Raw genomic sequence first — 15,020 nt, 5'->3', positions numbered from 1 at the left:
AGGTACATGTTTTTTACTCCCTTTCCTCTTTTATACTTTCTGCAATGAAGACTTTATGATAGTTATCCCAGAACAAAATGTAACCATAGGAACGCAAGCTTCGTGCTGAAATGGAAGAACAGAATAAAAGGAGTCTAGGTCCCTGAAGATACTGTGAAGATAGCATGTTAACTCTGAACTGTGTACTTCACAACTTCTTATAAATTAAAGGAAAATAAATGTTTATCTTTAAAAAGTCTTGATTATTTATGAGGATTTCCTATCACTGGCTGCTGAAAGTAAGCTTAATAAAACATTTTCACAACATAAGCAGCAGAAATGGACTCAAAGAATTTATATGATATCTCGATGACAAATTAATGAAAGGTCATTTCAATGCAAAATAAAGTGCTGTGGTTTACATGTTGATCACTTTAACCACATCAAATGTATCTCTAAAACATAATCGTTCCTCTTTCAATTTCATTCCTTTCTTGACTAAATTCAGACCTCATGACCTTTGACGATTATTGTCAATTTCTGCCATTAGTAACTCCCTCATTCATTTTTCCACTCTGCAGCCAGAGTTATCATCTTAAAACACAAAGTTGCACTTTTCACTTCCTTTTTTAAAAAAAACAGCATTTTAAATTTCATGTAGCTTAGTGGGGTAAGTATCTTGAGTCAGTAAAATCCATGGTTTTGTGGTCTCTATCACACAATGCTTACTTTCCACACCATTACATTTCAGAAAAAGTGAACTTCTGAGTTGTTTTAATATATGAAAAATTTCTGAATCCTAGTATGTGTCTTGGTACATGATATTCTATCTAACTGAAATGCCCTATTCCATCTTGCAGACTGTTGAACCTCCATAACCAAACTCTGCTATACTCCTGTGAACCACTTCTTACTCAATGATATAGTTAATTGATAGCTCTTTGGGTTTTTAAAAATTCTCAATCAGAGGACTTATTTAAGCTGCACTTTCCCAAGGGAATATGAAATTCTTAAAAGTAAGGAGTACTTTACTCCTCTGGCAAATAGTTTGGAACACAGAAGGCATTTAACAAGTGAGGAATCAAAAGAGGAATGAGTGTAGAAAATCATCAAGATTATTTTTAGATACATGCACAGTGCTTCCTTTCTTATTTTCAGTTAACAAAAAAGGCACTATTAGAATCCAAACTATAGAAATATAATCTAGAAAGGCAGAGAGAGGATAAAAGATCAGGGAAAATAATTAGCCCCCCAAAACATATCATAAGTACAGTGAACACTGAGGTACTTGTGATGAGATTTGTATTTGTGTATATTACATTTGTATTGGGTTTTTTTTCCTTGATATTCAAAGTATTATTTAAAACATGGAAGAATAACAGGTCTTCAAAGGATGTCAGCTGACAGGTACCACTACTTACTCTGTAGTTTTGTAAACATCAGAATACAGCCCTGCTTTCTGATACTTCTTCTTTGGGGGACGTGGGGCCTTCTTTTCTCTTGGGATGAGAGAAAGCACAGGCTGCAAGGTACTTTCAGGTTCGGGAGGTTTGGCTGGGGTTTCAGGAGGACTGGGAATCTCAACTGCTGCTTCAGTAAAGCTAGAAAGAGAAGTTTAAAGATAATTTCACGGTGAATTTTTTTTTTCCTACAAATGATTATCTATTTAAAAAAACATCACAGCAATTAAAAAAAAAGAGAGATATGGGGACTTCCTCATCTGGTCATGGAGGAGTAACAGATACCAGATTTGTCCTCCTGATAGAAACTAACAGAAACACAGCAAACTACTATAAACCTGGAGAAAGTTTATGAAACAATTATCAGACATTGTATTGCAGCACTGTGATTCCTGAGAAAATTGGAAAAAAAAAAATAGAAAGAGATAATCTGCCTTTATAAGAACAACTGAAGTGGAGGGAGTAGACCCAAAGCAGAGAATGGCCAACGTAATGAGCTGAAAAGAGAGATCAGACTATGGAGGGATTGAGATAGTTAGAATTCATGAGGCAGAGTACTGGAGTGGAGAGAGTAAAGGAGAAAAACAACTTTAGAAATCTGTGTAAGGGTCTTCTTTAGTACATTATCTATCAGTACTAGGTTTGTATATGTGCAAGGTGAAATTCCATAAGGCTGGACAAAGAACCACTAGAATATTACAACCCAAACAATTTCCAGAGCTCACACATGATGACAGATACTCAGAATCCACTAGGGAGAGTGACAGACACTGCCCAACACCGTGGGCACTCAATAGAGATCCCAGAAGGTAACATTATCCATCTCTGCATGACAACTATCTCTAGAGTAAAACAAGTCCTAATAAAGCTTAAAAATTATCTTCAAAAGAATCCAGACCTATCCACAAGTAATTTAACTGACGACTAAAATAAAATCAAATCTATAAAAAAGAACAGAAACAGACACACAATAATGTGACATTTATAATATTAAAAAATTCAGAATGAAAAAAAAAGAGAGCGATGACCAAAATTTTCTAAATTTGATAAAAAGAGCCCAAAGTTCCAAGAAGTTAAACAAACGATAAGCAATATAAGCTAAAACAAGTATGGCATATCATAATAAACTTGTTGGAAAGTATTGACAAAGAAAATAAAAGGAGTAAGAGAAAAAATACACCATCTATATACAGTAGTACAAAAATAAGAATGAATGCAGATTTCATGTCTCAAATAATGCAAGCTAGAAGGCAAGAAAACACATCTATAATTGCTTAAAGGAGGGGAAGGGTGGAGCCTGTCAAAAGACAATTTTAAATCAATCAAAAACACCTTTAAAAATTAAGGTGAATACAGTTCGAGGCAAGGATGAAATAGACACTTCTACCTATCCTCCCATTAAGCAAAACTAAAATCCTTGGAAATTATATTTATAAAATAAACATAAGCACACAGATTGGCTGGGCCTCTTGGGACCAAAGCAATGACACATCAGGGAATTTTCTAGATTTTCTTTTTGCCTCTCACTTAGTGCAAGGCTCAATACAATTTCCATAATATAAAGGGTAAGACAAAAGTCTGCTCTCATCACTTAAATATCAGAGTTAAAGGTCCTAGATGATGAAAATGGACAATAAAAAGAAAAACATCTAGAAGTGTGAGTCCTCCAACATTGTTCTTTTCTTTAAGATTGTTTTGGCTATTTGGACTCCCTTGAGATTCCTCATGAATTTTAGGATGGATTTTTCTATTTCACACAAAACATCATAGGGATTTTGACAGACTGCACTGAATCTGTAGATCACTTTGGGTAGCACTGATATCTTAAGTCTTTCAACCCCCAAACACAGGCTGACTTTTCTTTTTCTTGCCTAACTGCTGTGGTTAGGAATTCCAACACAATGTTGAATTGAAGTGGGCCTCCTTTCTTTGGGGGCTTCCCACATAGTTCAGTTGGTAAAGAATCCACCTGCAATGCAGGAGACCTCAGTTCAATTCCTGGGTTGAGAAGATCTGCTGGAGAAGGAATAGGCTACCCACTCCAGTATTCTTGGGCTTCCCTTGTGGCTCAGCTGGTAAAGAGGCTGCCTGCAATGCAGAACACCTGGGTTTGAGCCCTGGGTTGCAAAGATCCCCTGGAGAAGGGAAAGGCTACCCACTCCACTATTCTGGTCTGGAGAATTCCATGGACTGTATAGCCCATGTGATTGCAAAGAGCTGGACATGACTGAGTGATTTTCACTTCACTTCCTTTCCTAGTTATTGATAATAGCGGAAAAGCTCTTTTTCCACTGAAGCTGTCAGCTTTGGGTTTTTTACATACAGCTTTTATTAGGTTGAGGTAGTTTCTTTTTATTCCTAGATTTCTAAGTTTATAATCATGAACATGTTATATTTTTGTAAAAAAATTTTCTGCATTTATTGCTATGACCATGTGATGTTTCTTCTTTACTCATTAATGTAATGAATCACATTGATTGATTTTTGAATGTTGAACAAGTTTTATATACCTGGGAGAAATCTTACTTGGTCATGAGACAGATAGACGAATTTCATATTTTATTATTTATGTTTTCCTATTCTCCTTATCAGACAGATTCATTTTTACTTCTTTCATCTTACCCTATGCTTCTTCTTCCTTCATTCAAAAATGTTATCTGCTTTCCTGCTTACATGTGTCTATGTACATTCTGCTGCTGCTGCTGCTGCTAAGTCGCTTCAGTCGTGTCCAACTCTGTTCTACCCCATAGACAGCAGCCCACCAAGCTCCGCTGTCCCTGGGATTCTCCAGGCAAGAACACTGGAGTGGGTTGCCATTGCCTTCTCCAATGCATGAAAAGTGAAAAGTTAAAGCGAAGTCGCTCAGTTGTGTCCGACTCTTTGCGACCCCATGGACTGCAGCCTAACAGGCTCCTCTGTCCATGGGATTTTTCCAGGCAAGAGTACTGGAGTGGGGTGCCACTGCCTTCTCAGATATACATTCTACATATATAAATTCTTCAAGTGCCATGTTTCTCCAAGTTCTAGCTATAGACCAAATATATCAGAATCACCTTGGGGGTTTATGATGGAAATGAAAATACATACTAATAGACTTTTAAAAATTCTTATTAAGGAGTTCTAGGAGAAGGCAATGGCACCCCACTCCAGTACTCTTGCCTGGAAAATCCCATGGATGGAGGAGCCTGGTAGGCTGCAGTCCATGGGGTTGCTAAAAGTCAGACACGACTGAGCGACTTCAATTTCACTTTTCACTTTCCTGCATTGGAGAAGGAAATGGCAACCCACTCCAGTGTTCTTGCCTGGAGAATCCCAGGGACGGGGGGCCCTGGTGGGCTGCCATCTACGGGGTCGCACAGAGTCAGACGCGACTGAAGTGACTTAGCAGCAGCAGGATGAACACCTCCTAACCTTACTGGTCCCTGATACCCCAAACTGGGCACTCTCATTACAAGAGTGTCCTTCTCATTCCACGAGGGCTTTGACAACTTAGGTTGGATTGATATTCTCTTTCCCTCATCCCATAACCCAAGTCTTCACATCATTAAGGCTCTAACATCCAGCTCAGGATCACCATGGTTTCCACATCCCAGATAGACACTTATTTAATGGCTTTAAGATTGAATTCTTCAGGAAAGAAAAGAGAAAGAAGACAGGTAAGGTATTTGAAAATATGGCTTTATGGGAATTCCCTGGCAGTCCAGTGGTTATGACTTGGCACTGAGGCTCCCTTGGTATGGTTAAGGTTTAATCCTTGATGGGGAAACTAAGATCACACAAGCTGCATGGCATGGCCAAAAAAAAAAAAAATGGTTTTATGATATATTTATCTACAGTAACACAATATGTTGTTTATTTTTCATGGGTTTTTTTTTTACTTTATAAAAACAGTATCAGTTAGTACATAATTTTCAGGGTCTTGTTTCACTTAAAATCTTGTTTCTAAGACTCATTTATTATCATTACATTTCAGTTATAATTCACTAATTTTTATTACCATATCATAGTCCATTGCATGAAAAACTACTATATACTGATTCCTTTTCCTGTTAACAACCAGGGATATTTCCAGTTTCTATACATTATAATAAATCTTGCTACACCTTTACAAAAAATGCATTCTGGTGATAGCTGGGTAAGAATTTTAAGTTATATAAAAGGTAATTGCTAGATTATACTGGATTGATTTGAAACACTCTTTTCATTACATATTCTGGATACCAAAACTTATAAATTATGTTATAAATTTCCTCTCCAAGTTTGTAGAAAGTATTCATACTTTAACGTGGATGATGTCCGATAAATTCTTAATTTTAATATAATCAGTATTATAAGTGTTTACCTGTATGCTTACTGCTTTTGATATCTTGTTTATGAAATCCTTTCAAACAAAGAACGTCATTAAGTTTTCCTCATTCTGTATTAACTTTAAAAAGAAGGTTTACTTTTTATGCTATGTATTTATTTAACCAACTGGGAACTGATTTTTACACATGGATTAAGACAGAATCCAGGATTTCCCTGGTGGTCCAGTTGTTGAGAATCTGCCTGCCAATGCAGGGGACACGGGTTCAATCCCTGATCCAGGAAGATTCCACATGCCCCAGGACAACTTAAGTCCATGCAACACAACTACTGAGCACGAGGTCTAGAGCCCACGTGCTGCAACTACTGAAGCCTGCAGGCCCTGGAGCCTCTGCTCTGCAACGAGAAGCCAATGGAATGAGAAACCTGCACACTGCACTAGAGTAGCTGCCGTTCATCACAACTAGAGAAAACCCATGTGCAGCAACAGCCAAACTTAAACAATTAACTAAAAAAAAGAGGCAGAATCCAATCTCATTCCCATTCTTATGCAATATAAAATTTGGGGGCACACAACATTGTCAAGCAACTATCCTCCAATAAACAAGTATAAATAATAAAAATAAAAACTTTGGGGGCACCATTTATTGAATACAGTTTTCTTTCTTTATTGATATGTAGGGTTACCTTTGTCATATGAGCAAGCTTGCATGCATGGATCTTGTTTCTCTTACCTAGTTCTATACTCAGTTCTATGCTGCTGCTGCTGCTGCTAAGTCGCTTCAGTCGTGTCCCACTCTGTGTGACCCCATAGACAGCAGCCTACCAGGCTCTCCCGTCCCTGGGATTCTCCAGGCAAGAACACTGGAGTGGGCTGCCACTTCCTTCTCCAACGCATGAAAGTGAAAACTGAAAGTGAAGTCGCTCAGTCGTGTCTGACCCTCAGCAACCCCATGGACTGCAGCCTACCAGGCTCCTCTGTCCATGGGATTTTCCAGGCAAAAGTACTGGAGTGGGGTGCCAGTCGCTAAGCTGTGTCCGACTCTTTGTGACCCCATGGATGTAGCCCACCAGGCTCCTCTGTCCATGGGATTTCCCAGTCAAGAATATTGGGCTGGGTTGCCATTTCCTTCTCCAGTGGATCTTCTCAACTCAGAGACTGAACCGGAGTTACCTGCATCTCCTGCTTTGCAGGCACATTCTTTACCACTGAGCAACCAGGGACGCCCCTGGCTGAATAAACCATAGCTTAAAATTAAGTCTTAGGGCAAATCAGGTGTTTTATTTCACTCCTAGGTATATACCCTAGAGAAATTAGTATCCTATCCAGCAGTGAACATTAGAGGAATGTTAAGAGCAATATTTTTGGATAATAGTGTCAAGCTGAAAATAACCCAACAGTAAAACAGAAAACTCTACATTTTGCATCAACATGGATAGATCTAGGGATTATCATACGCAATGAAGTTAAGTCATAAAGAGGAAGAGAAATACCATGATATCATTTATACATGGAATCTAAAGTATGACACAAATGAACCTATCTACAAAATAGAAAGATTCACAGACACAGAGAACAGATTTGCAGTTGCCAAGAGGGAGAAGGGGTGGAGAAGAGAAGGATTGGGAGTCTGGGATTAGCAAATGCAAACCAGTATATACAGGACGGATAAATAACAAGGTCCTGCTGTATACCACAGGGAACTATATTCAATATCCTGTGATAAAACAATATGGAAAAGAAGATGAGAAAGAATACATATGTGTGTATGTATATATATATATACACCCCCCCACGTATATATGTATAACTGAGTTACTCTGCTGTGCAGCAGAAATTGATGGATCATCTATACTTTAGTAATTTAAAGAAAACTTGTATTATACACAAACAATGGATAACACGTAACAACAAAAAAGAGGTAACTACAACTACGTGCAAAAACAGAGATGGTTTTACATGTTGAGCAAAAAAGGTGTGGCACAAAAGCATATATTCTATGTAATTCCATTTCAGTGAAGTTCAGGGAAGGATAAACTAAACTATCAATGTATTGTCTAGCACTGAATACTTAAATGGTATTAAAAAAAGGTATACATCAGGAGACTGATTATAGCTACTGGCAAGGAAGTGGTGTATGACTGGGCAAGAACATGGAATATTACCGATGTTCTTTCTATACATTCACCCATTCTATATCTAAAACTGAGTTTTATAATTTTCTAGGCATAAAGTTCTTACAGTTGTCATATTTTAATCTCTGATATATAGTTTAACTCCTTTTTACTTTCTAATTTTATTATTACCTTTTTCTTTCCTTATTGATCAACCTTACCACAAGTTTATATATTTTATTAATTATCATTAGTATTACTAATGTTGGTCTTCAGTGATTCTCTCTACTATAACTTAGTTTTATTTTGTTAATTTAATGTATATGTTTTATCTCTGTCCGTCACATTTTGGGAATTATTCTCATTTTTCTGATTTCTGAACTGGACTCTTTGCAACCAAGCAGGAGCTTGTGAGGCTTTCCCAGGACAGATCGCTCCCTTATATCCTCTGCTTTAGTTTTCTCTAAACTTAACGTCGAAAATAGCATCTGATGCACATTTCCTGAAGTTGTTTTATAGATGGTAAAACGACCATCAGATTAAAGAAATTAACTACTACTTGATGATCCTGAACACCACAGACCTCCTGGCACCTAAGGACTGATGATGTAACCTCTGACACCACCCTGTTCCCTCACCATCAACCAACCATTCAGAGATCTGTGCATGAGCTGATCATATACCTGGGATGCTCTTCCCTCACCTTGTCTTTAAAAACGTTCTCCTAAAACTCACCAGGGAGTTCAGGCTTTTTAAGCACTAGTTGTCCTAACTTCTTGCTTGGTGCCCTTATAATAAATGCTGCACACTTTCCTTCACCACAACCCGCTGTCAGTAGTTTGGCTTTACTGTGTAAAGGCAATCTAGACACCAGTTTTGTTCAATAATATCTTCATTCATCAATCTTCAGCATTCTTGAAAATAACATAAGCATTACTGGCTATAAATAACCCTCTAGGTACCCCTTCTGATACATTTCAAAGTTTCAATATGTAGCACAATATTCATTCAGTTCTAAATATTTTTAATATTTTAATTAAAAAAACTACAAAAATCTACTGGGAATATAACTTATAGAAACTACATATTATACGCAATCTTGATAAATAACTGGTAATAAATGCAGCACTAACTCATACCTTATACAAGAGTAAATTTCAACTGATTTAAGACATGTATGTAAAAAAGTAATATATAATCCTTTGAAGGAGAATAATTAAGTTATTATATATTCTTAGCATGCAGTAACATACTATATATACTAAATTACAAGATCTTCAAGATATATAAAAAGTTATCATTTACACAGAACAACAGCCTTGTATATGTACATATTTGAAAATGCATCAAGAAGAGTAAAAAAATACATAATATACTGTTAATAGTCTTATCCATGAAAAGAACAGGATTTGAGAAGAATTGAGATTATGTGAAAAGATAATTTAAACTCTTGAATCAGTATACTTCTAGTTTCACAGATTTATTTATAACTACATATTCTCTCAGGAAAAAAAATGTAAATCTCTATAAGAAAGTATTTTTTATAGATGTACGCATAGAGAACTACAAAAAACCTCTGTAAACAGTGGTCGGTGGTTCAAACTCTGCCCTTTCACTGCAGGGGACACAGGTTTGATAACACACTCTGCACGGCAAGACCAAAAAACAAACCAAAATCAAATAATCTTCAGGGAAAGAATCTGATTGGATATATAACAAAAGGATTAAATGATCTTTCCAGGGGGTGATTTCTGACTTTCTGCCCTACACCTTTTGGGAAAAAGTAAAAACATAAAAAAGAAGCCATTAAAAAATAATCTACCATGCATGAAGACTTAAAAAATTTATTTGATGACAGGGATGACAAGTTTAGAGCACAGAGGAGATAAGATAGTCTGACAGTAAAAATAATTCTGCTCACATAGTTATACAACATAATCTTTCTGGGTCTTGATTTCTTCATCTGTATAGTGATGGCCTTGGCTAGATTGTTACATTCCCCCTTTCTTATTAATTATTCATAATTTTGACAACCAGAAGTATGCGAACACTTAGAACAGAACAGGTCTTACATAGTGAAAGGTTACTAGATCAACTGAACGATTTAGCTGCAAAGATATGTTACATTTGCACATAAGCTAGCTTCCTCTACACAAATGAAACATTAAATGAGGAATTACCTTTTAGCATTCTCCTCTTCTTCTTCTTCCTCTGGGAATGGCTTCTGCTTTTTCTTGGTCTGTTCTTCCAATAGCCAACTTTTCCTCTTCAATCCCTTTTTATGGTCTGGATTCAGGTTTACACTCTGAACAACAGCTTCAATAACATCTGTAACTGTATCAGGACCAAGGTGCAGTGCTGTTCCTTCTTCGCCTTCATTTAATTCTGAACCAACAAATTGGGCAGCTTGGAATGCTTGCATTGATACCACAGCCTGGAGAGGACATTTCCGAGGTCGACCTGGTCTGCGTTTAACAAAGTTATTCCCTGTCCTGGCCTGTCTTTGAAGTTTTTTGGCTTTTAAAATTTTATTGACATGGTCCAGGTTTTTCTTGGTGGCCAAGATTTTGTCATAATTGCACATTTTCCGAGCTTGGCGCTGCATAGCTTCTACTACACTTCTTTTAATATGATGGGGGGAATGGCTGCTTGGCAACTTTTCAGAAAGGAGTGAGATGCTACTACTGCAAGAGTCACTGGGGACTGCAGGCACTAGAAGGCTGTCTGGTTTTCCTAGGGTTCGCTCCTTGCTGAGGCTGTGGACTGGACTGGAGGAAGGTGGCACAGAAGCAGATGCAATCACAGCATCAATATTTTTCTCCAAGGGCTCTTGGTCCTCATGTTGTACCATTCGCTGCAGCAGACTATCCACAGAGTCATCCCCAGAAGAAACCAATCTTGGACTTCGAGAGGGAACTCCATTCACTAAATAAGACAACAAATCACACGTGATAAAAACTGAACACAACTAGTTACTCAAATAACTTTATAGAAGATAAAAGGTAAGGAATACCACCGTATTATTCACACCAAGATTGAGTATCATAATATCATATGCATTTGTCTTTCACGGGCAAGTTGTTTCCCAAATAAGGTACATTACAATAACCACCGTTAAGTTCAAAGTTGGCCCATAGTCCCCTAATAATACATGGGTAAAAAAACAATTTTTACTCTGAGATGAAGAGCAGAAAGAAGAGTTTCTTTCTTTATTACTACTATTTTTGCTGCACTGAGTCTTTGCTGCGGTGCTCGGGCATTTCACTAGTTGTGGTACACAGGTTTAGATCCCCATGGCACGTTGGATCTTAGTTCCCCGACCAGGGATTAAACCCACGTCCCCTGCATTGGAAGGTGGATTCCTAACCTCTGGACCACCAGGGAAGTCCCTAGAATTTATTTCTTTAAAAATAAAAGTTCAGTTAAGAGATTTGACAGCTAAATATTGAAGAAAGAACTAAACTTTAAATACATACGATGTTTCTATAATACAACAGTGTGTGCTCAGTTGTGTCCAAACTCTTTGTGACCCCATGGACTATATAGCCTGTCAGGCTCCTCTGTCCATGGGATCTTCCAGGCAAGAATACTGGAGTGGGTTGCCAATTACTCATTGAGAGGATGGATGTTCTTGATCCAGGGATTGAACCCAAGACTCTTGTGCCTCTTGCATTGGCAGGTGGATTCTTTACCATTAGCGCCACCTAGGCAGTTCAGTGTTTTTTTCTGACAATGTTTTAAAAGGGCAAAGGAATAAAAGAAATTCTCTTCTTGGGAAAAGGTTTAAAATTACGATAGAAAACACCTTGATAAACTATTTCAGAAAGAATACATGTTGATGGTAAGATTTGAAAACAAGTTGTCTTACCTCTAAAATAAGCTTATGGTTACCAAAGTGGGGAGGAGGAATAAATTAGGAGTTTGGGATTACCAGCTTAACCGAATCACTTTGTTGTATGTCTGAAATATACAATAAAAAGCAAAAACAAAAAACAAATGGTCTTAGATAAACCTTACCTTAGTGATCCCAACGATTTGGTGGTATTTGTTTGGTGTCTATAGCAACTTTTTAAGACTATAAATAATGTGGGACATTTTCAACTTCCTCTGGCAAGCTGTATTAGTTTTACAATGTTATAAAAATAATAGGTCACTTCCCAAGATGCCTAGTTTACTATAAGTGATCACCAGTTATACTTCTTCAAAGTTAATCAATAGATTTCTAATCTATATGACTTTAAAATGTGATATCATTTTAGTTATTCCTTTACAAATTCTAGCCACTCTAGATTACAATCTCATCAGACTACAAGAAAATTTTTCTCAAATTACCAACATCTTCCTTCAAATATATCCAATTGTCTCATTTAAATTCAGTATTTTTAAAATTTCAAACTTTTAGCTGTATTTTTTCTTTTTTAGAAAACTTTTTATTTTCTATTAGGGTACAGCCGATTAACATTGTCACAGTTTCAGCTAAACGGTAAAGGGACTCAGCCCCATCCATTCTCCCCCGAACTCCCCACCCATCCACACAGCCACATAACTTTAAGCAGAGTTCCACGTGCTACACGGGCCTCCCTCGTGGCTCAAATGGTAAAGAATCTGCTTGCAATACAGGAGACCCAAGTTTGACTCCTGGGTTGGGAAGATTCCCTGGAGAAAGACATGGCAACTCACTCCAGTATTCTTGCCTGGAGAATGCCATGGACAGAGAAGCCTGGCAAGCAAGTCCATGGGGTTGCAAAGAGCTGGACATGACTGAGCAACTAACACACACTACCTCACTCACTTGTTCGCTATACAGTAGGTCCTTGTTGGTCATCCATTCAAAATACAGCAGTGTGTGTCCATTTCAAACTCCCAAACTATCTCTTTCCCCAGTCATAAGCCCCCCAACCATAAGTTCTTTCTCTATGTCTGTGAGTTCTGTTAAGTTCATTTCTTACAATCATTTCTTTTAAGATTTCATATATAAGGAATGTCATATAATTCTCCTTCTGATTTAACGTCTCTCTGTATGACAACCTCTAGGTCCATCCATGTTGCTGCAAATGACATTATTTCATTCTCTGTAATGGTTGAGTGATATTCCATTGTATATATGTACATCTTCTTTATTGATTTCTCTGTTGGTGGACATTTAGATTGCTTCCATGTCTTGGCTACTGTAAACAGTGCTGCAAAGAACACTGGAGTGTGTGTGTCCTCTTGGACAATGTTTTTCTCTGGGTATATGACCAGAAGTGGGATTCCAGGGTCATAGTGCAGTTCTATTTTTAGTTTCTTAAGGAACCTCCATACTGTTCTCCACAGTGGCTGTACCAATTTTCATTCCCAGCAACATTGCAGGTGGGTTCCTTTCTCTCCAGACTGTCTCCAGCATTTGTTGTTTATAGATTTGTTGATGATGATCATTCTGACTGCTGTAGTTTTGATTTGCATTTCTCTAATACTTAGGGATGTTGAGCACTTTTCCATGAGCTTCTTGGCCATGTGTATGTCTTCTTTAGAAAAATGTCTATTTATGTCTCTTCAAATATTTTCTTGGGTCCTTTCTCTCTTCTCCCCTTCAAGGACCCCTATAATGCAAATATTGGTGAACTTAATTTTGTCACAGAGGTCTTAGGTTATCTTCATTTCTCTTTATTCCTTTTCTTATATTCTGTTTTGTGGCACTGGTTTCTACCATTCTGTCTTCCAGGTCACTTATTTGTTCTTCTGCTTCAATTATTCTGTTACTGATTCCTTCCTATGTATTGTTCATCTCTGTTTGTTTGTTCTATAGTTCTTCTAGGTCTTTGTTAAACATTTCTTCTCCTTTTTTTCCCTCCGAGGTCCTGGATCACCTCCATTATCATTATTCTGACTCCTTTTCTGGAAGGGTTGCCTATCTTCACTTCATTAGCTGTTTTTCTAGGGTTTTATCATGGCTCTTCATCTGGGACAAAATTCTCTGTCTTTTCATTTTAACTTTCTGTAACTGTTGTTTTTGTTTTGGAGTTGCCGGATTCAGTTCTTCTTGCTTCGTCTGACTGCCCTCTATCTGGTGGATGAGACTATCTAAGAGCTTTGGGGAAGCTTCCTACTTTCAGATATATTTTAATATCACCACTGTTTAAAATCTTGCCTCCACTGTTTTTATGATAACATACTTTGATTACCTTCCAATTACTTGTGACTGAACTAACTTTAGAGATCCTTAATCCCTAATACTTGTCATTTACCTTTTAGACCTACTTTCCCACTGGGAAAATGCTTATTCTCATAGTTTCAAAGTAATCCTCCTGATTACTTTTTTCGGTAAATGATACCATAAAGCCAACTATTCAAGATTATATGTACTGAGAACCAATCATGTGGCTGGAATCATTTGATCTACGCTCAAGACAAAATAATCTAATTTATTCTCCCCACAAGCCATAAATTTTTGTCTTATGTTAGTTTGATTTCTTGGCCCTATCTACTTTTCTTCATACTACTACAACAACTCAAGACCAAGCTAATCTTATCTCCCTGCCCTAAACTGCTTGCAGGGCTATTAAAACATGTATACAACTCCTCTAATGCTTCTCATACCAAGTGAGAGTATCTAATTCCCCTCCCATGAATATGAGCTACCCTTAGTGAGTTGTTTCTAGAAAAAAGAATTTGATGGAAATATGAATGTGGTGATTTCTAAGGTTATGCTAGAAAAGGAAACACAGCTTTCACCTGGGTTTCTCTCAGGACAGATGCCCTTGGAACCCAGCTTCCACATTGCAAGAAAGTGTAAGAATAAATCCTGGGTTCAAAATTCTGAAAATTATTTTTGTCTCCTCTTTCCTATCATCAACTGCCCAGAAATACCAAAGGTTTTTCATTCTTAAGAATAAATTTAAAACAGAGTCTTAAAATGGGTATACTGTTTGGAATTTCATTCCGGAGCCACTCACCTAGGGTTACCTCACACCTTACTTTCTAAATTAATTCCATCTTACCAAATTCTAGTCTGCCAAATCTCTGTTGTTTTTTTCCCTTAACTTTTCTTAATTTACTTTTTGGCTGTGCTGAGTCTTTGTTACTTTTCAAGGGCTTTCTCTAGTTGTGGCGAGGGGAACCTACTCTTTGTTACAGTGCTCAGCCTTCTCACTGCCATGGTTTCTCTTGTTGCAGGACACA

The 15,020-nt window shown here is 37.4% G+C and overlaps 1 protein-coding gene across 9 annotated transcripts in view; it reads right to left on the bottom strand.

Moving 5' to 3' along the window:
• The window catches only part of ASH1L (ASH1 like histone lysine methyltransferase), a 207,940-nt gene that overhangs the window by 97,361 nt on the left and 95,559 nt on the right, over positions 1 to 15,020 (bottom strand). For 8 of the 9 annotated variants that reach the window (XM_070779558.1, XM_019953617.2, XM_070779541.1 and 5 more), the window contains 2 exons: positions 10,040 to 10,784; positions 1,401 to 1,580 (listed from right to left, as the gene is read on the bottom strand). In XM_070779558.1, coding sequence (XP_070635659.1) covers positions 1,401 to 1,580; positions 10,040 to 10,784 — 925 coding nt within the window. The remainder of the gene's footprint in view (positions 1 to 1,400; positions 1,581 to 10,039; positions 10,785 to 15,020) is intronic. The other variant, XM_070779564.1, reaches the window with a different exon arrangement.

Source organism: Bos indicus, chromosome 3, assembly GCF_029378745.1.
Source record: "Bos indicus isolate NIAB-ARS_2022 breed Sahiwal x Tharparkar chromosome 3, NIAB-ARS_B.indTharparkar_mat_pri_1.0, whole genome shotgun sequence".
Taxonomy (NCBI): Eukaryota; Metazoa; Chordata; class Mammalia; order Artiodactyla; family Bovidae; genus Bos; species Bos indicus.
This window is presented reverse-complemented; position numbering and strand designations above follow the sequence as displayed.